This window comes from Ammodytes marinus (assembly GCF_949987685.1).
Source record: "Ammodytes marinus genome assembly, chromosome: 15".
NCBI lineage: Eukaryota > Metazoa > Chordata > Actinopteri > Uranoscopiformes > Ammodytidae > Ammodytes > Ammodytes marinus.
The window spans coordinates 19,770,196-19,797,357 of NC_137219.1; the positions used below are offsets into that span (position 1 = coordinate 19,770,196).

The 27,162-nt window shown below is 39.4% G+C and overlaps 1 protein-coding gene across 1 annotated transcript; it reads right to left on the reverse strand.

Annotated features, from left to right (window-relative positions):
- Window positions 1-6,047: 6,047 nt before the first annotated feature.
- Window positions 6,048-25,632, reverse strand: LOC307261991 (thyroid peroxidase-like; the record flags this gene model as incomplete). The annotated part of the gene is made up of 10 exons (XM_080042722.1): window positions 6,048-6,288; window positions 6,460-6,697; window positions 10,577-10,741; window positions 12,494-12,752; window positions 21,788-22,279; window positions 22,768-22,941; window positions 23,689-23,818; window positions 24,442-24,550; window positions 25,238-25,392; window positions 25,508-25,632. The coding sequence occupies 10 exons, from the start codon at window positions 25,630-25,632 to the stop codon at window positions 6,048-6,050; spliced, it is 2,088 nt and encodes a 695-aa protein (XP_079898848.1).
- Between the last annotated feature and the right edge of the window lie 1,530 nt (window positions 25,633-27,162).

Below are 27,162 nucleotides of genomic sequence, written 5' to 3' on the forward strand. Positions count from 1 at the left end.
AGACAATGGCCGCGTTTCCCAGATTCGATCGTTCTTTGGGACCAAAGAAGGGTCGAAAGAAGGGTTCGCCTAAGAAGGAGCGCTAAGATACGGTATTTCCCAGATGCCATCTTATGTGCCTTCTTTGGAGAACGCGTAAGATGAAGCGAAAGAAGCTCTTTAGTGGGAGCTGTCCACCGCTGTGGTGCTGAAACTGAATAAATCGATGCCAGGCGAATCGATCACCCACCTCTTTATCAGCGCATAAGTCACACACAGCGCCCCGTGGTCTCCCCCACACAGGTGCAATTAGGCTACGCATGTATCGTGTGTGTGGGGGGGTGTGTGGGTGCGGGTGTGTCCAAGTAGTAATCAAGCCCATTAGCGCATATATACCCCGTGGATATAGGCACACACATGTGAGAGTGGAAGAAAGCGGCAGCAAAATAAAAAAATAAATTTCCCTGACGCGGCATGATCACTGACGATTTGGTCGCTAAGAAGGTTGTATGAGTGGGTCAGCTCCATCTTACACTTCCGTCTTAGTGAAAGAACTTATTTCGCTAAGAACGAATCTGGGAAATGCATTCTTCTTTCACAGCGTTCTTAAGAGCGCTCCAAAGAAGTACTTAGCTCCAAAGAGGCTCTTGACGAATCTGGGAAACGCGGCCAATGACAATAACGTCTAATGCTGGTCTTACACTACACGACTTTTCACACGATATGACAGTCGCAGACAATCTTCCAATGTCGGACTGAAATCACAGAAGTCGTGCTGGAGTTGTGGCGCGCGCACGTTATCTCAGTCGTTTGGTGTATGGTGGTCTTCCGACCCGATTTCAGCCAGTCTTCTTCTCGTCTTGACGTTCCGACATTATCAAACATGTTTGATATTATCGTTAGTCTTAAGGGGTTGGCTCAAGCGAAATTACGTAAACACTGTCACACTCTCGCATGCATCAAGCACGACGCAGGAGGAGCGGCATTAGTCGCGACCTGTGTCCGCCTGTGTAGGCATTTATTTCGGACACTTTTTCCTTGAAGCCTCGGCGGGAGAACCAGGCTGACAGCCGCGCAACCTTAACACTTTACCGTCAAATACAGGGTTAGGAGTTAAAGTTATTGGGGGACGAGATCAGCAAATAAAGATGGTCAAATAACTAAAGGAAGTCCCCCGCTCGGAATATTGAATTAACCTTTTTTTAATTAAATAATCACTATCGCGTTTGCAGAAATAATATTAATCTCAAAAGGAATCTAGTTGTAGTCTTGCAATATGAGACCCCCTGTCTTTTCAAAATCTCACTCTGTGACTGAAAACTAATGACTAGTTGTCTTCAGGTGTGAGTTGATTGTCTTTAGATATAAGAGGGTTTCAGTCTTTTCAAAGTCTTTTAAGTGTAAGCCCAGCATAAGGGTGTATTCACATTGGGAAAGTCCGCTAGTTCACTTGCTTTGGTCCAGACCAAATAGAATTTAGATTTTTTTTTGTTTGGTGTGGTCCACTTTCATATTGCCCCTTTTGCAAGTGACCCAGCATTAAGAAGTAAAACCACACGTGATCTGAGGTCATTCATTCATTGGACAGACATTCTGGGGTGGAGAGAAGCAGGAATCACAAAGTGAAATATATAATTGATATGATATGGGGTTAAAAATAATAAATAAATAAATAGGCCTACATCTTTTTATGTTTTTTATGTTTTGTGTGTTCTTTTTATGGACCTTGAGTCTGACAATAAAGATGATGATGATGATGATGAAATAAAATAAAAAAACATAAAATTATTGTTGTTTCATATGGTTATAATATGTAGGCCTGTTTCAATGTGTGGCTTGTAGCCTATGATGTGAAACATAATATTTACTGTATTTCTGCTGCTGGACGCGCGGCTCGCGAGGAATAGGCTCGGCGCGGCTCAGCTCCAAACTGACACGGGGATAGTATTGACGGTCCCGTAACATAGGAAGCAAAATAAAAACACGCACTCCATAGGCTAAAAAGCGCAGTGTGAACCTGTTATCACTGTGCGGGAGACGCTCCCCTCTCCTTCATCTGATCACTGAACACATCAGCATGTTTACGCGTCCTGTCTATCAAATGTAATATATTCGCTCGGGACTCCAGGTCAAACCACAACTAATCTTCCTAACAATGGCGACAACAACACTTTCCCATAATGTGAAGCTGACGGCGATTTATTAAAAAAGAAAAGGCACAGTGCTTCCTGCAATTGGGTCGGATCGAGTCCGGACAAATTCACACCACAAACAAACTGTAGCAGAGTGCGCTTGGAAACGCACCGAGACCACCTCTTCGGCTGGGTCTCGGAGCGCTTGTTTGGTCCGCCTTCGAGTGCGATTGCTGTATTCACACCTGCCTGAAAGCTGCGCACCAAAGGCACACCTGAGTTTGTTTCAACCGAACTAAACACGGCAGGTGTGAATACACCCTAACGTCTTTGACACCAATGTCTTCAGGTTCACATCACCAGCCAGGTACAATTTGAAAACTGTTCCATGAGTTGCATGTCACATGCCGAACAGACTGTATGGATCTTACCTAGGTGTTACACCATCAGGAGGTCTGACCAGTTTTTCACTGCACCTCAGGGGAGGCCCACAGCATAGGTGATATATGTGACAGTGTTCTCTGTCATTGTCTGCTCCTGTAATAAATCTAGTGAATACTCAAGAAGATGATTGTCATTTTGTAGAAATCTTTTGAGTGTTAAACAATTGCCTGAGTGTTAGGGGATTAAAATAAATTGGTAAGTAAGACAGAAATGTGCTACTATTTAAAAATATATATATAATAATCACGGAAGAGCCGCTTTTCTCAGTTGTAAGAGGGGGTGGGGGCATTGACTTGAGATTTTCAGGGGCCCAGCAATTTTTGAGGTCGGGCCTGCCTTGCTGATTGTCATTGGCCGCGTTTCCCAGATTCGTTAAGAGCCTCTTTGGAGCTAAGTACTTCTTTGGAGCGCTCTTAAGAACGCTGTGAAAGAAGAATGCGTTTCCCAGATTCGTTTTTAGCAAAATAAGTTCTTTCACTAAGACGGAAGTGTAAGATGGAGCTGACCAGGGGCGTTGTTAGGATCATCAGACATCGGGGGCTTAGCCCAGGGGCGAACATTGACTAAGAGGGGTCCGGGGGGGTTGCCCCCCCGTGGAAAATGTTGCACGTCAGTTAGTTAAATCCATCAATCTGGTGTAGTAGAACAGTTAAAATAAAAATGTCAGTCCTCAAATGGCTGCTGATTGGATGCAGACCATTGGGTGTGGGTGTGTACATATACAGGGTACAGGCTGTGCCAACTATTCTCCCCTTATTGTGATAAACCGTGTTTAAAAAATATATATATATATTGGCAGCTTTATCGAACAGTTTGTCTTTAATAAACATCCAAGAGACAAAAGGTACATTGGAATAGAAAATTAAATGCAGTCTACATATTTGTGTTATCTCGTATATGCCTATGAAAAACAATGAATCAATTAACTGATTGGCTCTCAAAGTCCTGCCTGACACTCAACATCAGTAAAACAACATGCATGTACTTTTAAAATAGAACAAATGGAAATCAGCCTGATATTATTGTTTATGGAGAAAAGATCCAGACTGCTACACATTTTAAATATTTAGGAATAACTGTGGACTCACAGCTCTCCTTCAACAAACATGTGAAGCAGGTGAGCAATACAGTCAAATTCAAATTAAGGAATTATAGGTACATTAGGAACCAGCTCCCTTGATTCTTAACACAAGTAAATTATTTTGAACTACGGTTCTGCACCAAAATTAGTTTTTGCTGTAACGCCTGGTGGTTAAAAACGGCATTGCATGTGTGATTTGTGTTTTTTGACCCTCCTGTGTTACCTTAGTTTAATTTGATGCAACCAGCAAGAGAGCACAGCATGTCAGTTAATTCTCATCTTTCTTGTCCTTTAAAAATTTAATTCATTGCTTTTGTATTGTTTTCAACTTGAATGTATGTCAAAAAGGATTAACAAACGATCACATTCTGTTTTATATACATTTCACACAGCGTCCCATCACACTCCAATTCACCTCACATTATATTTGGATAGAAGACCAAAGAAACACATTTGGAGACTCAATACAAGTTTATTGAACAACAAAACAGTAATTAAACAGGTGAAATCTGAAATTAAGACTTTCTTGACCTAAATGATGATGGGAAGTTGGACCCAAATTATATCCTGTGGGACACCTTAAAGGCAGTCGTCAGGGGCAACATTATATTGATTAGTACAGCAATCAAAAAAGAAAAACAGAATAGGCTGAACCAATTTGAAAATAATCTTAAAGATTTAGAAACACAAAACAGCAAAAATCAGAATCCCCAAATAATGATTGGAATAAAAATAAAATAAAAAAACATATGTTGGCCATTTCTCAAGAAGAATTAGACAAAGATTACAAATTTAACAATGGCTTCATGAAGAAGGCCCCAAAGCTACAAAATGATTGGTAAGGGAAATACGGGAAAAAAAATCTCACATTCTATACATAAATTATAAAATAATTCAACAGGACAATATGTAATAACTTACACTAGATCAATACTGCATTCCAAACATATTACAATAATCTTTATTCTCACACAGGCAATAAGAGAATGTAGTTATATAGAGGGAATTATGTTTAACAACAAAGAGCACACAATTGCATTATATGCCAATGATGTTTTGCTATATACTATATATTAGCAACCAAGATGATTGCTTTACTGCCCTACTGGATCTCCTTGTCATATTTGTATCATATACAGGCAATAGGCTCAATATAAACAAAAGTCAAAGTTTAGCATTCAATTGTTGCCTTAAACAAAGACTCCCCATTGACTGGCCATAGAAAGCTATTTAATACTTAGATATTTGGTTAACACAATCCTAATGACTTCTATAAATGAAAATTATGAACCTGTAAATAAGGGAATTAAAGGGGATCTTAGTAAATGGTCAACAGTACTTGAAAAATATATGATTAGTAGTATACATTATTATTACATTAGTATACGATTTCTCGTCCCGCCGCATTTTTCTCTTTTCCTCTTCTTGGAGTCTCTATAAAAGAACAACATGGTTATTTTCATGTCACTTACATATTGGCAGTAAACCACGTAAAATCATTCTGCTGCTTGTACACTCAATGTGACATACAAAGACTATATATGTAAATGTTTTCTTGAAATTGTGTTAGTGAGGTATTTTTAAAATCTAAATTTGAGAAGATATTCTGTTCACTATGATAAATTACCTGACTCAACCGAGATCGAAGTCACTGAGGCCCATTACTATGATGTAAATTGCTGCTTGGAAGTTGATGAACTCATTAAAACATTCAACACTACTAAATAATGTATTTCATTTAATCCAACTTTGGGATTTTGCTGAAGGGGGATTTAAAAAATGCTATATAATAATGGCACTGACAATTTGACTCACTAGCTAACCTCCTAAAGCAGCCCCCCAATATATTCATATTGGAACATTTCTCTATAAGTACCAGAAGATAGCAGTAAAGTTCCAGTCAGACAAGAGAACTAGAGTGTTGCATGTCCAACACTAGATATGTGCTGAGGCAAATCTGTAGTACAAAACCAAATCTTTACTTTGCTGATCTGCATACTATTCAATATGTTGCTGTTCATACACACACAAAATGTCATATACCTGATAGCTTATTAACCAGAATCACTTTTTGGGGTTAAACTACTCCACATAGAAATAGTCATTCCAAACAGCTATGAAACAAACATAAGGTTCAAAAACAGTTCTCGTACCTGTGCATTGTGGGGGGTGATCATTCCATCGATGTCCCTCACAAACTATTGAAGCAGTACCCGTCAACATGAATCCATCGTAACACGAGTACAGAGCAATCAGTCGGCCATCTGAGGAAGTCAAAATAAAATCCCCATTCTCTATCTGTCTTGGAGGGCCACACTCTTCTAAGGCTGAAATTGAATGGTAAAAGTTGTTTTCTGTTAATGCCTAGTGGAACAAACATATCAAAGGAATGTATGATTTTTTCTTTTATGTCATGACGAGCCCAACAGTTTCTTAAGCTCACCTCGGCCCTTTCCCTCTCTCCAAGCTTCCAAATTGATCAATGGAATATCATCACAAGAGACGAAACCAGAGGGGTATTTCCTGAACCTGAATGAATCAGGAAGGACTTCTCCTATGTCGGTGTTGTCACAGATGATCCGAGACAGTGAACCTTTTGAAAGCTCAGCCTTCTGTATTTCAGTGAATATACCTTCAGCCTCCCACCAAAACCTGAAACAAAAAAAGAAATGCTTGATTTCTCCATTTATAATTAAACATCTCATTACATAAATAAAATCCTAAAAAAGTAATGTACTCCTGATCTCTGAAGTCATACAGTGAAAGGTGAGGTACAGAACACTGAAACATAGCATTCTTTAAATGAAGCAAATACCAATGTACCTATCGCCATCACGGAGCGCCTTCATCTGCTTTCCAATCAGGCAGGCAAAGAGCGGGCCAGTTCTTGCCCCCGGCAAAAGGTCTTCAACAAGCCCTCCAAGCCATACATCAATATTGTCCAGACTTTTGTATGTGTTCAATATCTTCTCTGCAACCCTGGCGTCACTCACAACGTGTTTGAAATCGTCCAGTGTCTGGGTTCTCTTCAGCCCACAGAACGATCGCCAATCGTTGTATCCTGCAAAGTATCATTTCAGCAGTACATTATAATATACCAGTCAGCACATTAATTTCACACTTTGCTTTCTTGTTGAAAGACAGGAGAGAAGACAAATGTAGTAAGTTTCCCTTAACCATCATCAACTGGGTAAACCACCAATTCCTTAATAATGTTATCAGATTAAGTAACCTGGCAATTCAGTCTCATGATTGAGGTAATATTCAAACTGTATTTGTTTTGTGTTTTTATCAAGGTCTCAAGCTGTAGGTTTTACCCCAGTTTAGTTTGGTGTCCCATAGAACTATGTGCAGAGCTGGTATAACATTGTTCAGCACCATTGCAATCAATAGCTCAAAGCTGAAAATAGAGCAGGATGTTGTCTAATCAAGTGACTAACACCTATAGGCATCATCCTGTTTTTTAATGATTTGACAGACAGGTGGTTTGTCATTTGAAAGTTATGAATGAATTAGTGAATGTCAGAAACTATGTTTACAAAGTGATACGGTATCACATTCATGTCTTAAACTCATGGACTCTGATTTTCACTATACTTTAAGGTTCACCACAGGAGATGCTTATTACACCACCAATTTGTTTTATATGAAAAGGTCGGGTGGTCCTCTCTTAAATAAAGACATGACTCATATTGCCATATTTTTTTATATGTAAGGCCTTGAAGCTACCACATTATTTGACTGCAATGCTGCAAATTTCAAACATTCAAATTTAAACTGCATAGTGCCACTTTAACTGAATGACACTGTGTTAACGAAATCTATTTCTCTATGATTGTATAACATATTAATGCTATCATTCTATTCACCTATTCACCTCACATTGAACTCTGTTGTACAAACACTGTGGTACACATGTTTTTCTTAAGAAGTAAAATTGCCTCGTCACACATCAAGATGTGAAACACACAGCACATTCTGTTCAAGGACTTATTGCACTATCAGTGCAATTGTATCATCTCCCTTGCAAGACCTGGACACACAAACAAGTGTGTATACGCCTATTTTTTTGACATATAACCTCTGCTATTTCTGTTCAAACGTTGTCTCAATCCATGTATGCTTAACAATGTAAGACTTGTGATGCATTGATTGTTTGACCCTTGTATGCTGAAACAAGTAAACTTCACCTGCTTTCAAGAAGGCCTGACTCAGTTTCAATTATTCAAACACTTGGGTAGTTTGATGAAATAATTCTAGTAACAAATGGTCCTTCGAGCCGGATCCAACATCTCCAGTCCTCTGAACGAGAAGAGCCTGCACCGTGAACGGGGGAGTCCAAGATCTCTCGACAAAAGACCTCCAGTAAACAGAGCTACAAAAGAGGCTGTCTGCAGACTCGACTTGGACGGAGGAGGGGTGACGGAATCCAGAGCCAAAACTGAGCGAGTCGGGGCTTTCTTCGAATCAGGTGAATATAAACAGCTGATTTTGTTTTGTTTTGTTTAGGAATTCCTTTGTTTTATGTATTAGATAGATAAACTAGTTTATTGATGGTGGTGTTTTCCATTTTGGTTTTGTCCATCTATGGGAGAATTCCTGGAAGTAGTGTTTCCCATCTTGGTTATTCGAACACTTGGGGATATACTCTGGCCGGGTTCTGCTCCCGGGGGTTTGTCTCTGACTGGTTGGGTCCATCCGTGGGAGACTGACTGCTTTTGGTGTTTGAGAATTTACACTGTCAAAAACAAAAGTCTCACAAGTGCACGTTAAAGATGATCATAGTAACGGATCATTTAGTAATCCGTTTTTTCAGACAGGTATCATTTGTTTAATAGAACCGTGAATTGGACGCAATTCCAGAGGGTTTTTATGAAAGCAAGTTGATTAACAGCTCTGAAAGGTTTATATTTAGCCTGGGGATATACTCCGGCCGGGTACTGCTCCCGGGAGTTAGTCTTTGACAGGTTGTTTATTTGTCTTGTTTTGTTATGTTTGTCAATAGTCTACAACTGCAGAGTAGACTTATTTGTTTTGTTTAGAATACATCACATAGGGTGTTCTAGTTTTAAATTGGTGAATTTTGTTAATCAATTGGAGGGAATAGGGGTCTCCACCCTGTTAAATTGATTACTGGGTAATTTGATATTAGATTTTACATTTTAAAAATTAAAGTCATGACAAAAAAAGAGCTTAAAAAGTATATTCAGGAGTCTGTAGAAAAATGCCTATCAGAGAAAATGAATGTACTGCAAAGTCTTATCAAGACAAAGGAGAAACAAAATGCTCGTCTCCTAAAGATGACCAGAGTTCTGACTAAATTGCTAAACACTTTAAAGTTTAGAGCTGAATATCTCGCCAATCCAAGGCCCCATAGTCAACCTTAAAGATTAAAGGTGCAGTCAATAATTTGAAGTCCCAGCATAAACTTAAAAACAAGCGTCCTTTTGTGTTCTTTGTATATGAAAATGTTCACTGAAAAGACTTGTTCAATGTTTTGATTTGAATTAACAGTTAAGGGGATTTTTATGCTAAAATTTGATCATCATGTGTATTATTGATATAAATTGATTCAAACTGCATTAACTTTGTAAAGATTGATGTGAGTATCTTGCTCATAGATGGATGTTATAAAGAAAGAGCAACCTATTTGCCACAAACTGTATGTGATGAATGAAATGCATGTTTGGAGGGAGAGAGAGCTTCTCTGTCTGAGGAATGTTGTGTGTGTGAGACGCAGTCTCTGCAAAGGGAGGAAGGAGTGAGCACATGTGAAAAAAATGTGTGTGTGTGATTTAAGCCCTGTGTGTGCCTTGTGTACATGGAGACAGGGGAAGGAGCAAATGCCTCAGTGATAAAACATTTTTAATTGAGCTACCCGACACAGACAAAAAATGTGAACTGAAGAATGAAATCAATCCTATCCAAAACGTTATGTTGTTATGCGTCATTGTGACTTAGGAGCAAGCAATGCAGATGGGATGATATGTTAAAAGCTGTTCACCCTGGCAGAATGATGAGCATTTGTTTTGAAAAAGAAAAACATGATACTGCTCTATATTCATTCTGCTTTCAGATTCAAGAAGAAGACGAAGTTGACCATGCTTTAATAAGGACAAATTGGACACTGAGGAACAATCTGAATAGGTTATGGTAATGCCTAACCATTCCCCCAGTGACTGTGATATGAAGGACACTTTGCGTCAAAATGCCACAAAAGGACTTGTTGACCATCAAGACGACCTAGGTTCCTGTTCCCTGGCTTCTGCAAAAGACTGTCCTCTCTGAAACTGTACATAGAAGATGTTGCACCAGTACATACACTTGCAATTTCACAACTGTAATGTTGAAATGTACTTGATATTATTCTGCTTGACTGAAATATATTTACTCATATGCTTTACCTTTTTGCTTTGAAGTGTTACCTGAATGTAGCATTAAATATTATAAAAAGGGGCGATATGTTAACGAAATCTATTTCTCTATGATTGTATAACATATTAATGCTATCATTCTATTCACCTATTGACCTCACATTGAACTCTGTTGTACAAACACTGTGGTACACATGTTTTTCTTAAGAAGTAAAATTGCCTCGTCACACATCAAGATGTGAAACACACAGCACATTCTGTTCAAGGACTTATTGCACTATCAGTGCAATTGTATCATCTCCCTTGCAAGACCTGGACACACAAACAAGTGTGTATACGCCTATTTTTTGGACATATAACCTCTGCTATTTCTGTTCAAACGTTGTCTCAATCCATGTATGCTTAACAATGTAAGACTTGTGATGCATTGATTGTTTGACCCTTGTATGCTGTTACAAGTAAATATTCATTCTGCTTTTGAAGAAGCTTGACTCAGTTCTCATTATTACAAACACTTGGGGTTTTAATAATTCTAATAACACACTGATTCTGGGCCCAGCACTTACCTGGTAGAGCGTGATCTCTTCCTCTCTGCAGATCTATTGAAGACAAGTCCATCGTATTTTGCTGGTTGAAAAGTCTCTCAGTTACCTCTTCTGTCACAAGCTTGTCTGCAGTATTAGCTAATGCTTCAGTTCCGATTATGCCTCTCATGATTGGATCAATTCCACCTAGACACAAAAACAGTATTGCTTATTTTCAGTATAAGATACAGCTTTTAAGATTGTTCTCTCTGTGGGAGGCATAACTACTCTAAGCACTCATGACAAAATGATTCGCCCCCAGTTACTAGATGAGTTTTGAAAGCTATACGTATATAGCTTGTGTGTTTTGATGTCAGAAATCAGTAATTAGCATGATAATTGTTCACAGTCTGTAATTACTCATTGCAAATAGACAGGAAATAATTGAATATAAGGTATATAGTCTGCGAGTACAGGGTTGTTCTGAAAGGTGTGCTCTGTGGTGGGATTACAGAGCACAACGTTCTGTATCACTGGAGCAACATAGACACTTGCCACTGGAGGTCAGCAAAATTATCTCAAAGACAGCAACGCTGTGAATTTAAATAAAGATTGTTGATTAATTAAGAATAAAGTTAATTAGATACACCAAGCGGCTGAAGCTTTGCACTGTGAAATGAAACCATATTGTAGACTTGTGTAAAAAAAGTTTTCATGAACTTCATTCGACTGCAACCTACAATGTGGATTGAAGTGATTAGCTAACGGACAGAAGACATAGCCTTAAGACCAATGGTTCTGTCAAAGAAAATATGTTAAGTGTTAAGGTTTTTGGCATTTTTTCTTTGAGTGATTGACTGTTTTAAAGAATTGCGGTAATGATGAAGGACTATGAACTGAGCTATGAAGCTTATGTCAGGAGAAATAATGGATCAAGGTAAAAATCAGCCAGCCTGACTTTTCTTTGGAGGGGTACTAGTTTCAAAGTGATCCGCGAGGGCCTTCTTAAGGAAAGTCAAACTGGAAAATGGCTGTGTGAATCAACCAGTCGCAATCTACTTGTGTTTTGGATGATCTTGCACTGATGCATCATGGTTGGATAGAGGTTTCTCTCCACACTGTAAGCTCTGAATTGGTGGGAATGTGATTGTCTAATGTGTTAACTGATTTGGACAGACAACAGTTGTATACAGTTTTATAATGGTTTTATTAAAAAAATATATATATTTTATTTTTATCAACTGCTTGCAGATTGAGATTCCGTAGATTCATGTAAAAACTGACTTATAGTGTCAAATTCTGCCCATACATCATTCTGCATAGTGCAGCTCAAAACAGCCAGGCTGAGGAACAATAAGCTAAACACTGGAGTGGAAGTTTATTTGGTGGAACCTTTTGAGGTGTGTGCTGCTTGCCACCATTATACAGTATGTTGTATTCCTGCAGTGTTTTTTTCCTGAGCCTCTACGATGGTGGCGAGTGCGAGTTTTGTTAATAAATTACAATTGTCATAATAATGGGAATAATAGACCCAAGATTGAAAAATAAAAACTTCAATTTGTTGGCTACATCCACGAGCCAATATAAAACTGCATCTGTATATGTCAGATTCAACTTCATCTGTTGAATAGAACAATGTCAGTAATAAAATAAGTCAGTAATGTCCTGATAATTCCATTAAAAAGGTCCCTGCAGTGTGTTGGATGGATCATTAAACTTTCTGCAATTAGTCTCCCGGAAGCCAAGGACACACTGTACAGTAAGTCATGTACTAGATATGACATATACGATACTTGTCTATTCAGCAAGAGTCACTTGAATTGCACTAAGACACAAACACATTCACCAGAGAAGCAAAATTATTATAATTTTTATTCCGGCCACTCTTCTCAGTGTGTTTAGCGTGCTTGCAGGATGCATTCTTAGTTCCGATAGGCAGCTTTATAAGAGTTTACTGACCTTCAAAGACTATTCTCCCTGGAGAGAGGAAAGCATCTCCCAGTTTCAAGTTTGGGAAGCGCTCATCTTCCTGAAACTTCCTGTTCAGTCTCATGATGATAGGAGAGATGTTAGCGTGGCCGAACCGGAATGCAGCAATGACAAACACGTTGCTGATTGAGGGGTCCGTCGTTGGATCATATCCCTTGTAGGGTCCAATGAAATGTTCAAAAGCCTGCGGGCCAAGAATCTTTGGAAGATAATCTCTAAATGTTATGATCTGAAAGTTAAAAAAAATTAAGGGGGGAGGGGGTCATAAAGAAGCAAAAAAGAGTCTCTTAGATAGTCGAGAAAGGAAATCTGACATCACACGTTTGCTATGAAGCCACAATACTTTGTATATGAGCATATCTTAATGAATTACTACAACGTATCCTGCTTGAAAGATCATTAACAAGATCCTGTGAACGTGTATGCATGCAGCTGAAAGGGAGTCCCACATGGTTTCAAGTGTTGTATTCGAGCTCAGACATATGATTGCACATTTGTCCCCTCACAGTTCACCCCAGAGAATTTCATCTGTCCTTCTCACTATTCATAAAGGCCTCAGTTGACCACCTGCATCTTAACACGGTTACAGTATCACACAAAAGAGTAAAACATTTGTGTTATGTGGTTTTTAATTTCCAAATGGAGCATTGGAAGCAGACACGGTTAATCATAATAATTAATTATAAAATACTTTTTTGAATGTTCTTTCATGCTTTTAGGTCAAAGAAATTCATCTTTACAAAAATACTTTATTAATATAGAACCAGTCAAATTTGTTTAGTGTCAAGTGAGGCATATGCTTTATTATTGTGGTCGAAACTTCAAAATTTAAAAAGAAAAGGCTAGTCTCAGGAAATAGCAGCTGAACTGATAAATCACAGTTCAATCTAACAAGAAAAGGTTCTTAGAAAATTACCAATTGCACCGTTGTGGTTCAATAATCATTGAGGCAGGAATGCACTTTCCTGGTCGGCAAAACATAAAAAGTCTAAATTGATTGATTAAAAAAAAATGGTTACAGCAGTATTCTCCACTTTCAAACTCAATGGACATTTATCATTAAATTCTTCTACTTTTGAGGTCAAATCTATTTCAAATGTAGAAAATACAAAATAATGGTGTTATCTTTTCCAAATGGTTGAATAGTAGGGTATTGGAATGATAGTCTCAAACCTATTGCGGCTGAAATAAAATAATAAAAAGGCATAACTTAATTTTACCAATCTGTATTTAAAAAAGTAGAAACTATCTCCACCTCCGCATGCTACAAAAGCTTAAATGCTTCATCAAGGAGAATCTAATAATGAAATAAGTAATAGTAAGTAACCTTTTCATTTGTTTTTTTGAAAGTCTTGTTGTGTTATTATTATTATTGGCCGCGTTTCCCAGATTCGATTGTTCTTTGGGACCAAAGAAGGGTCGAAAGAAGGGTTCGCATAAGACGGAGCGCTAAGATACGGGTGTTTCCCAGATGGCTTCTTAAGTGCCATCTTTGGAGAAGCCGTAAGTTGAAGCGGTGGTGCTCAAACTGAATAAATCGATGCCAGGCGAATCGATCACCCACCTCTTTATCGGCGCATAAGTCACACACAGTGCCCCGTGGTCTCCCCCACACAGGTGGAATTAGGCTACGCATGTATCGTGTGTGTGTGGGGGAGTGTGTCGGTGCGGGTGTGTGTGGCAACAAGTGTATCAAAGTAGTAATCAAGCCCATTAGCGCATATATACCCCGTGGATATAGGCACACACATGTGATGTGAGAATGGAAGAAAGCGGCAGCAAAAGAAACAAGCGGGCACCATCGTTTACCGCGGAGGAGATGGGCGTCTTAGTGGACGAGGTCTGGCAGCACCGGGGAGTTTTATTCGGGGAAACAAGGTGCAAAAAGAACAGGCAGGCCATAGCCGAAAACATGTCCCGCTCCAGCCCATGTGGCCTGCGTGACTGGCGTGCTGTGAGGAAGAAGTGGCAGGATTTCCAGAACCAAACAAAAAGGAAGAGTGAGAAGGTTTCACTAATCAATATCCCTTCGTTGCAGGTGATGCAGACGCCCAGTAAAGACAGCGCGGAGTAACCCCTCCCCCATATGGTTTCAATAAACAATTTGTAATTTATCTAAGCGTGACGTGTGCCTATTGTGCACCCTTTCAACAGTATTCCAGTCCCAGACTTTCAGGTAAAGCACCCGGACACTGCAGCAATAATCATAGTGTGCAGGGGCCGGTTTCCCAAAGCCTTCTTAGAGCCTTCTTAACGCTACGTCATTCGTAACCCCTACGTAGAGTTCCTACTTAACGTTTCGCCTGTTTCCCGAATAGTTCTTTACTACGAATCTCTTTCATACGTCATACGTTGGTAAGGTTGGTCTGGAGCGCCCGCAGAGCCTTCTTAGCTCTACCGTAGGGATGTTTCAGCTCTCACTTGTGTCATTTAACTAATAAATCTGACTGTATTTCATATCAAACGGACACAGCGATGACTGTATTTAATAACAAACTGTTCAAAACGATCCAACTGTATAGTGTATATCACGTATATTTAAAGTAGGCTTAGGCTATTATATATTTTAGCAGAATACCATTAACTCTGATTCACAAAGTGTTCAAACTATATGAACAAGTAGCCTACTTTTTAGTCATCTAACTGACTTGACGATCAGCATTAACTGAATGGATGCGATGTCAATATGAAAATACTTTATACGTGATACACTATAGCCTACAGTCGGATCGTTTTTATCAGTTTGTTATTAAATACAGTCATCGCTGTGTCCCTGTGATATGAAATACAGATTTATAAGTTTAATGACACAAGTGAAAGTCCCTGCGATCGCTGTGGCATCGCCAGAGATACAAACCCCCACATTTCCTTCCGTAAAGCACCATGCGTAAAACGGACACGAGTGACATCCCTGTTGCGCATGGAACTGCCACACATTCATGATGAAAATAATTGCTGTAAACAATCTTCATCTCCTCCGCTGTTTCTATATTTTCTATATCTTTAGTATAAGGTAAGGTAAGTAAGGTAACATATTATGCACTTTGCTGTCAATTTTATATGGTCTAAGTAGTCCCTAATTCTTATTTTTTTAGATGTTTGCTGAAAAACCCGTTCAGATCATTAAGCAAGCCTCTATACCAGGGGTGTCAAACTCATTTTGGTTCGAGGGCCACATACAGCCTCTCTGATCTCAAGTGGGCCGGACCAGTAAAATAATGGCAAAATAACGTACATATGTCAACTCCAAATCTCTAGCTTTGTTTTTCAGTAATATGCTTTATCACTCAACCTACATTTGTAACCTACATTATCATGGATCACAAGGGATCTCTGTACCCCACAGGAAATGTCTTAGTAAAGGTTGCTGCTGGCCAAGGGAATAGGAGGTGCAGCAAAATTTTTGGGGGTATTTTGCTCAAAGATGCCAATATACGCACTAATGAAATAAACAACTGTTTATTTGAATACAACAGGCACTGACGTTACAGTTGTCCAATTTTGTTTACTATATGTACAGCGACACATTTTGTGCAAACATGCAGACAGTACAAAATTAAATTAAATAAAAGTGCAACTTCTACTGTTTTGATTTATTTTTAAATACAGAGGTTATTGGTTGTTTTGGAATTCGTTTTTCCCAATTTAAAACATAAAAATAAAGCAGCATGGAAAATTAGGAAATAAATCTTGTAGGCCTACACTAGCATGCTCCTGCTCGTTTCGCGCGTGCAGAGCCGCGGACACATCGCGCTTGCTAGTACATTAATTGTTCAGCACTAAAGATAATTTTTTTTTTTTTTTTGGTTTTTACTTTGCCATAAAGCACTGGAGGAAACATTAATAGCGGTGAAGCAAGATTGCCATTTACCATTTCCCACGTTGCTAAAATGTGCTTTTTTAAATTTTGGCTGCCCCCTAGCGGCTGGAGTGAGCATTTTGGTTATTTCTTTAAAAATTCATATCTCCTCACAGGAATGGGCTAGAGACTTACTTTTTTTGAAATGCTCATGAATGTGTGCTCTACAAGTCGCGGGCCAGATTAAATCATCTCGCGGGCCGGATCTGGCCCGCGGGCCGTATGTTTGACACCACTGCTCTAGGCACACCGTGGCCCCATGGATATGTTAGAACACATTTAAACAGTGCATTTAGCATAATATGTGACCTCCCTAGAACCTCCGCACTGTGTTCCACACCGGCTCAGCTGACAGCTGAGAGCTGTCAGCTGAGCCCGGGCAGAGTGCGTCGGATCCTCCACCTCAAAACATGTAAACGTGCGAAAAAATTAATGAATAATCAATTAGAGCTTACCTTAAAATAAGTGTGCCATGTTACTTGTTTATTGTATTTGGACGCTGTTTGGGCCGTCTGTTTTTATTTATATAGGCTATTGGCGATATTATATCTACTTTCAGTTTCATTACTGACCCACCAAGCAGGCCCGCCGCTCCCTATACGCAGAGTACGCAGACTGCGTAGAGCACCAAGTACCTGGCGGGGGCACCAAAATTAAGGTTGCTAAAAAAAAATCATGATAATAATTAAATAATTGAACTACAAAAATATATAAATAAGCTATGAAGAGGCCCAGCGTATTTTTTTTCTTAATTGTATAATTGTATCACTTAATTTGGGAAAATTACATGTTTTTACCTAATATATAAAAATAGTCTCTCCCCCCCCTTCCCTGACCCTAATGGTACAGCCTTCGAAGCTCTCGTGTTTTCGCATCGGAGACAGAGCATGCTTTTGCCGGTGATATCAAGCTGCTTTTGAATGGCAGCCGCGGCGATTCATAATGACAACAGGAATCTGGCGCAGAAAAGCGGAAGAAGTAAAAGCTGAGAGATGACACCCTTGCATCCCTTGTTGGTAAGTGTGTGAGTATTATAGGTCTAATTGTTTTGCTAACGTTCAGTGATATTGTAATGTTAGCATATGACAGTTAGACTACACAGCAGCAGAAGCTAATAGTTAAGACACTGTGTGACGGCGTGTCATCTTAAAAATCACTTTCTGTCACAAACGCTACTCATCAGCTGTGTAGTCTGAAGCATATTCTAGCATTTCACAATGCATGTGACACGTTTGCAAATAGTTGACGGTTGTCACTGTAGACATTATATAAAGCCGTATGAAGTCAACAACATTCTAGTGAGGCTATGGAAAGGGCGACATCTGCTCGCCAATTTAAAATATGGTATCTTCACTTTTGGTCATTTTCAAAATGCCACCATTGTTTTGTTTAATGTGTATAATTGGAGTCTATATAGCAGGGGTGTCAAACATACGGCCCGCGGGCCGGATCCGGCCCGCGAGATGATTTGATCAGGCCCGCGACCTGTAGAGCATAAATTTCTGAGTATGTCAAAAAAAAAAGTAAGTCTCTAGCCCAGGGGTGTCAAACATACGGCCCGCGGGCCGGATCCGGCCCGCGAGATGATTTGATCAGGCCCGCGACCTGTAGAGCATAAATTTCTGAGTATGTCAAAAAAAAAAGTAAGTCTCTAGCCCATTCCTGTGAGGAGTTATGAATTTTTAAAGAAATAACCGAAATGCTCACTCCTGCCGCTAGGGGGCAGCCTAAATAAAAAAAGCACATTTTAGCAACGTGGGAAATGGTAATTGGCAATCCTGCTTCACCTCTATTAATGTTTCCTACAGTGCTTTATGGCAAAGTAAAAACCAAAAAAAAAAAACATTTTTATTTTTAGTACATTTATTTTATTACTTTTTTATAAAAATAAAACTATTTTTATTTTTAGTGCTGAACAATTAATGTACTAGCAAGCGTGGTGTGTCTGCGGCTCTGTGTGCGCAAAACGAGCAGGAGCATGCTAGTGTAGGCCTACAAGATTTATTTCCTAATTTTCAATGCTGCTTTATTTTTATGTTTTAAATTGGGAAAAACTAATTCCAAAACAACCAATAACCTCTGTATTTAAAAATAAATCAAAACAGTAGAAGTTGCACTTTTATTTAATTGTATTTTGTACAGTCTGCATGTTTGCACAAAATGTGTCTCTGTACATATAGTAAACAAAATTGGACAACTGTAAGGTCAGTGCCTGTTGTATTTGTGTATTCAAATAAACAGTTGTTTATTTCATTAGTGCACATTGGCATCTTTGAGCAAATTACCCCCAAAATTTTTGCTGCGGCGCTGCGTGCCGCACCTCCTATTCCCATGGCCGGCAGCAACCTTTACTAAGACATCTCCTGGGGGGTACAGAGATCCCTTGTGATCCGTGATAATGTAGGTTACAAATGTAGGCTGAGTGATAAAGCATATTACTGAAAAACAAAGTTAGGGATTTGGAGTTATTTTGCCATTATTTTACTAGTCCGGCCCACCTGAGATCAGAGAGGCTGTATGTGGCCCTCGAACCAAAATGAGTTTGACACCCCTGCTATATAGGTATTTAAGGTTTTGTCTATGTTCCACTAAATTAATATAACATAATAGTTTAATATACTTTCATAGTGACTAGATAGCAAAGGAATAATTAAGTGTTTACAGATAAACAGCCAATTTAAGATTAAGCATAATATGGTGTTTTTTTAGTGACTTTTTATCCTATTATAAACAGTAGTTCGACATGATATTTTTGTCATTAGAAAATCCTAATGTTTTGGTTATTTTATTTAGCTTTTGCTAATCAAATTTTTTTGTATTTCAAAAATATTCACAGGGTCAATGCTAAAATATGTTCAAGGAGCCACACGTAGCCAGGAGGAAGATTCAGATGATGAGCAACCATCCACAAGCCACCAACCAACATTTGTTTTGATGATGTTTTGATGACTTAAACCTTATTTGAGTTCATAATTATTTTCGTTCATCTTTGGAGCCTGCAGTTGTTATTGTTTTATTATATTGTAATGCTGCTGTTAAGAACGTTTTATATATAACATATTTATTACTGATGTTGCTGTTTTGTTTTTGTTTTAAATATGACTTAATATATACATGTTCATAATATATTTAATGTCAACTTATAATAAATAGCAACGGTTTGATTTCAAACTCTGAAGGTTTTGTGTGTGTGCTGCTGTTAAGAACTTTTTATATACAACTTATTTATTACTGATCGTGCTCCTGTTGTTGTTGCTGTTTTTTTGTTTTATATATTACTTATACATGTTCATATTTATGTATATTTAATGTCAACTTATAATAAATAGCAACGGTTTGATTTCAAACTCTGAAGGTTTTGTGTGTGTGCTGCTGTTAAGAACTTTTTATATACAACTTATTTATTACTGATCGTGCTCCTGTTGTTGTTGCTGTTTTTTTGTTTTATATATTACTTATACATGTTCATATTTATGTATATTTAATGTCAACTTATAATAAATAGCAACAGTTTGATTGCAAACTCTGAAGGTTTTGTGTGTGTGTGTGTTTGGGGGGGGCACCCAAAAGCCTAGCAGCGGCCCTGCCACCAAGTAACGTGATTAGTGTTCTTAAAGATACTTAGATTATAAAACAAGAGTTCCAAAACACAGATGATGATTCAACAAACTAATTTATGACTTTATATTACACTAGAAATGCACGGGTAGATTTGATTAGACAGCATACAGATGCAGCTGCGCATGAAATGAGCAGGAAATGGATAATCGAACTCGGAGCAACCGATTTCAGCAGTGTACGAACAACGTAAGGAGTGTTTCTCCTAAGACACTGTTCGGGAACCACGACTACAGAGGTAAACAACTTTGGTAAGTCATAACGTAGGAGTCTTCGTAGCTTGCTAAGAGAGGACGTTATCGGGAAACCGGGCCCAGGACGTTACATAGCGTTACGTAGCCTACATCTGCTGGTTCTGTTTATTTATTTTAGCCTTCAGGCCTGAGAGTTGATGTGGTGGTTGTGGGTTTATGGTTTAGTGCTCAGTGCTTGGTGACTGGTGGTGAAGACGTAGGGGCTGGGGTTGGTGGACCACAGAAAAGGTTGATATGTTACTAAAAACGCAGCGCAGCCAGGGACTGCATCTCCGGGCTGAAGGCAAAATTGCAGCGGGTTGCTCTGGATGTGTGGAGACACCAGAGTGATCAGCCGTTGGATCTCCGCAAGGGGCAGCCGGTACTTTGCCTGGACGGCCCGGTCTGATAGCACGTCCAGTGGGGAGAAGTGCCGACGCGTATGCATTTATGTAAACCGTCTGGCTTCGCGCACGGCGAGGCCGTTGGTTCGCAGCGAGAAGGTGTTGTATTGCAGCCATGGTTTCTCACACGCGCGGACTTTGGCAACGCCTTTTTAGCAGGTGGAGCCGCTCTGGATGAGGTTCAGCTGAGTTCAATTAAATCTGTTTCTTTGATATCTGTGAAATGCCACAGGGTTGTTGATGTTTTTTTTTTGTATGTGTAGTAGTACTATAAACTCACATGTGTGTGGAAAACGTAAACGTCTAATTCATTAAAACATTTTTTTTCTCTACTATTAGTCTATGTTTCTTGCGCCAGTGGTCCGCATTGAGCATTGTTTTATTATTTCGAAAAGTGGAGGAAATAAATTTCCCTGACGCGGCATGATCACTGACGATTTGGTCGCTAAGAAGGTTGTAAGAGTGGGTCAGCTCCGTCTTACAGTTCCGTTTTAGTGAAAGAGCTACTTTCGCTAAGAACGAATCTGGGGAACGCATTCTTCTTTCACAGCGTTCTTAAGAGCGCTCCAAAGAAGTACTTAGCCCAAAGAGGCTCTTAACGAATCTGGGAAACGCGGCCATTATTGGTTTACCGCCACTAAGAATATGACTACATGGGAAGCAGGTTGAAAAAGGAACAGAAAATGCTTAATCTGGAATAATCTGGGGTGATCCTTTCTGAAATTAATGTGAGCCTGAAGTGTGCAAGCTTACAGTTCAAAAGTAATGAGACCACTCGCCTCAAACCTGAAGAACTGAATAACAGTACAGAGTCTGTTTTGCTAAAAAAGAAGAACAAGTCTGACAAAAAGTCCCATTTTAAAAGTAACTTTTGTTATTATGTGAGACCTCTGTGGGATTCTGCAAAGGATGGATGGCTTTAATGATATAAAAGTATGTTGAAAAGCAGAGGCAGAAATCTTCACTGAACAGTTCGACTGGGGACAACTGTCTGATGAAATTGACGAATAATCATCAAAAATCTTGTTAATCAATTAACTGGTTCCAGCTTCTAAAATGTGTATTTTTAAACCTACAACTTTTAGATTTTCTTTTGAGACATTTGGAAGATTGAAAGGTGTTAATGTGAGGTGAGTTGCTAGTCACATACCTGGTGCAGTGCTCCAATAATCTTGCGGGTTTCTTGGTAAACAGTCTCCGGGCTCCAGTGACCGTTAATGTATGCCAGTGCCTCCGCAACCCGATTGTGTTCCCTAACCCACAGTGTATGCAAAGAGGTCAGGGGCAGATTAAGGTTGGGCCGGCTGTCCCCAGCACTGAAGCAATCCACTGGGAACTCCTCGCTGCGACAGCGAGAGGGCACATCGGCTACAAATGGAAGGTAGGCCCTGCCTCCGTAATCGCTGTACTTGTCGTTGACAGCAAGTCTCCCGTTACGGCCAGAAAGGTCACGCAGGAAGAACTGTCTCTCAAGAGTGTTGCCGTACACCTGCGAAGCATCCAGGAATGATGAGATGCTGTTCGTCTGTTGTCGCTGCATGGCTTGTATATCATCAAACCCAGGTTTGACAGCCACAAAGCAGGCCGGTTTGGAGCGACTAAAGGGCATGCAGCCGATTGCACCAGTTTCGGGATCCTTTATCTGTAGATAAGAAAAAACTATTAATTACAATCTGCTTTGCTGGCAACTTGACATACTTTATATAAAGAATGGATTTGTTTTTGTGATCCTGGAATAATATTATTAGACCTATTATTATCAATATGTTTTATCTCATTAGTTAAATGTTGGTTCTAAAAGCATGGTGTATAATCAACAATTTCTGTTTTTATGGGGTTGTTTGCCTGACTACTTATTGTTTAGGAGCAGTGAAGTCCTAGAGTCTGTGCCCGATATCAGGAAGCCGAGGAATACAGCCTTTATGCTAACCTGAGCTAAAGTAGCTTGTGGCTCAATCTTCATATAAAACAAATAATAGAGTGGTATCTCTCTAGATCTTCTCATCTAAACTTTGAAAACAGATAAGTGTACTTCTAAAATTGGAAACTCATTTGACACAGGATAAGAGAACAAGCATGGCTGACTACTGGTAAGCACATTGTACAAAGACTGTTGTGCTTTTAGTTTACCTCAATGGGAAAGCATGAAGGCTTATTTTTACACGTCGAACAGTCCCCGGTGCTTTGAGTGGTGGATTGCAAGTCGTGGTTAAAGTACACGCCCCATTCCACCAGCAGTTGTGAATAGACGTGATCTTTCCATTTACAACGGGTCCTTATTATTTTCTGGCTCACCTCCCGTACCTGTTGACAAAGTAGGGTATGTCATTTTGGTTGACATTGAGTCCTACCTTTTAAAATGTGGAATTGAATTTTAATTTAATCAAATGATCATCTGGGAAAGTCCTATCATGTCATACGTTTTATTGGATGATAGCTTTCGTGTTGAGTGAACAAGTTAATTTTGGTATTCATTAAGTACATACATCTAGATATTAAAGAGATAAATAGCTTTATCTCAACGAACGGGAAGTGAGCTGTTCGTTATAGGCATACTCATTCCTCTCACAAAAGATATTTGGCAAGCGATTGGAAATTAGTTATGCAATACATTAAGTATCCACTATGTTATTTCTTAATTCTTATTTATAAGGAATGGAAAAGATAGGATCTAAGATTATTAATATTCCAAAACAATGTACAGCTCATAAATTAAGACATAATATTTGCAAATATCAGCAGTTTCATCGGTTGTTTTAAAGACATAGTATTTATCCATGTAGCTGGACATCATCTCTTCTCAAGCTATGGAACTTGTGTATGTTAAAGCACAGACAGCAATATTCAAATCCTGTGTAATCTGTCACCTCATACACACCCTTCTGCTGTTCATAAATTGCTGTGGACTTGATCTGTTGTAAAACGCCAAGAAAAAATAAACCGAGAAAAATAAACCTAGAGCTACATGAACTCGGGTTTGTAGGGTGAGGTCACATTTTAAATGTATCCCCAAGACTTTTGTGTCTGTCGGACCAGCATTTTGTAGATTACCGGGGGAAGTTGGAATCCGTTATAGAGCCGTCCTCGGTTCCAACCCTTGGGTTCGCTCTGTCCGTCTTCATATTCAGCTGGAAGCCATCTGGTCAAGGGGATGTTGGTTGCTCCCCACAAAGGATTATGCCTGACAAAAAATCCAATGCAAAAACATTAAATGCCGTCAAAGGATGCAACATCATTTGTTTTCCTCCAAACGTTCATGAAGAGTTCCGAAAACACAATGTTAGCAAATTGACGGGTCTGCTTAATATTCTGATACACTATTAGTGACTGATACAATCATGATCCAGGGCGTGGACAGTTCATTCACATGTGTTTTAGGCTGTTATGAGCTAATAATCCGCCAAATGAGATACACTAGCAGTGAACTTCTTACTCAGGTAATTAAGCATTTTGTGACTTGCCAGTTGAATAGATTAGCAATGGTGCATTATTATGTTATTATGTCTTCTAAAACATATTTGCTTTTGTTGTTGATTAGCTGTACATAAAGGCAATTCCTTTGGGACAGGCTTGGGTAAAATCAGTAAAAAGTATAATTACTGAAGTTCACAAATGCATTTTACCATAGGCTACCTCCCCTCACTTGACAGAACTTTCTTTAAAAACAGTGATTCAATGCTCGTTTATTCACATCACATGGTTGGTTTAACACAAATATTATTTACTTTGAATCTAGTTACTAAGAGAAGTCACAATAAGGACCTGGTTCTTGATTTGTCAAACAGTAAGATGCCAGAAAGCTACCTGTTGTTGCATTGGCCAGTTATGGTGCGGTACTTGTTGAGAGGTTCACAGGTGTTTATGGTTACAAGCGTACACTGAGACGGATCCAGATGCTCCCGGGAATACCATCCTAGGACAGTGAAACAAGAAAAATGTTATGGAATTTAATCTTCCCACCACTGGGTATATGATTTCTGATTGGTCAAAGTTAACATAAGCTGTACACTTTGACCAATCAGAGGGAGGCTCAGATTCTCTCTTCTTATTGGCTGTTGGGATTGTCCATTCACTTTGGCATGACTTTGTTGGTGTAGAGTGTGTCAGGGAGGGACCATAGGGGAGGGACCAAAGAGAACAAGTGGAGCGGTTGAGGTATTTGAATTCGAATCTCTATCCCAACTGCCACTTTCTCCCCAAATCCTCCACACCAGCTTTAAAGAGCATATCAAATATATTAGAACAAGCAGAACATTTATAATTTTTCTTTTATATTTTGAGATTTTCTTTATGAGGAATTTGTTATTCAAATGGTATCAATGTTTTAAATTATCCATTGTTTTGGGAAACTACTGCAATGATAAGAATGGTGCCAGACAAGCAATTAATTTGTGTTTAATTTGTTGTGACTGTATGGTGTCCACATCCCTCTAAAGTTTTCTTTCTTTTAAAGGTGGAGTCAGCGATTCTGGACAATGCTTGTTGGTGAATCGGTTTGTGAGGAGATATTCACTGATTATGACAAAAAGTTATTTTGACAATCGCTGACTCCACCAATAATGGGAGATCCTCTGGATTCAATGAAATAAAGCAATTCTACCTGGTGCCGGGACATCCCTTTTATGTCTTGTTCGTTCCCCTAGGACTTGCAGAGATGTTTGAATGACCTCTGCAGCTCTGGAAATCTCCTGGGTCTCAGGTTCGGTTTCCCGGACGAATGTAAACACATTTGTTGAAGACGAGGGTGTGCTTCGTCTGGGCAGAGAAATTGACGGATGAAAGAAAAAGGAAAGAATATTGTTTTCTCCTGTCCTCATGAACATGTACTGTGTCAGTTCTAACAGAGAAAGATAATTTGATAGTTCATTACCGTTGTCCAGAGTGCAAGGCTTCCTGGACAACTTGAAGGCTTTCTTCATTGGAGGAGATTAGAAGAACTCTGACAGATGTTGCTGGAAGATATACAGTATCATCACAGAACAGTTCAGCTGACATTGCCCACTCTCCATCTGTAACTAATGTATCATATGTGGACAGTGGTGAAAAGTAAATAAAGGGATAGTTCAGTATTTTTGAAGTGGGGTTGTATGGGGTACCGACGCATAATTAGTATATGTTATCTTATGGAGATGGTGGTCAATTCAATAAGGAGTTTAGGGGAGATGTCGCTGTAGCAGAAGTCAGCCCTTTAATCCTCCATATGTGGAGGAAAAAAAGTGTTTGTATAAATGCTTACCTAAAACATAAATATCCGTTCTGAGTCAAGCAGCTGAATGGCGGGGTTATACAAAAATATAGGGCTGTCTCGCAGCAAACTAAAGCTGTGGAATAAAATCTCAGTTTGGCGTACAATCAGACATATTATTAGGTTTTAGGTAAGCATTTATATATGTGGAGAACATTTTTTTTTCTTCTGGCCCACTCTGCAACCGTACAACGGTGACTTCTGCGACGTCTCCCCTAAACTCCTTATCTCCATAAGGTAACACACTCACTATGCCTAAGCACCTCATACAACCCCACTTCAAAAATACTGAACTATCCCTTTAAAGGCCAGGACACACCAGTCCGACTCGTTCCGACTACCCAAAAAATGGAGTCGCCGTTTCTGGAAGCTCCAGTCTTCCCGTCGCGGCCAAAAAACACACCGAGACGACTGCTTATTTTCCGTACGCTCTGCGCTTGCGCGGGACGTAATGTCTCCACAACAGCAGGCGGCGCTAATCTGTATTGTGGCCCGAAAAAATACGAAAGCCGGAAATAATGGGACAGCTCTCTAGAGCATAAACATAGATAGAAATACGTATTTATATTTATGGACCATAAGAGCACAATTTTTAGCAGAGAGTGTCGAGCATGGTGTCGAGCAGTCAACAAGGGTTGATGCATGTGAGTACTCTCAAAAGGAAACGAACAAACACATTAAAACGATGGCTAGCTGTTGTTAGCTGTTTGTGCTACCCGCCTCACTTCCGGGCTTCACTGATTCGCTAGCCCTCCACCAATCAAATTGCTCCAAATGAAAGACAGTCGGCCGCCGATTGAACATGTTCAAAAACAAGCCCGACGACCTCTACGTCGGCCGACGTCACGGCACACCAAACAGATTCGTGTCCCGACCCCCTACCGACACTACGACGGCGATTATCTGGCCGGTGTGTCCTGGCCTTAAAAGGTGCTCTGAGGAACTTTCAGTGTGTGTTCTTGCACCCCCTTTGGACAAAAGCGGTAGTGTTTTTACTACGCAAGCTGTAGTTCCTAGATGAGCGTACCCACGACAAAGGCAGCGAGACAAACTATATAAAAATTGCATTCTTTGCACTGATGGTCTCGTTTGCTGTTACATGTCATTTATGATCATCAGAGGAAAAATGTGACTGTTTCAGAAATATTTAAAAGTTCCTCGTACATACACAAATATGGGCCTTAGTACTATTTTGAGGTGCTTGTACTTGATATTTGATGCCATATTTAGTGACAGTGACAGCTACAATTACCTTTCAGATTTTGACTTTACATAAAATA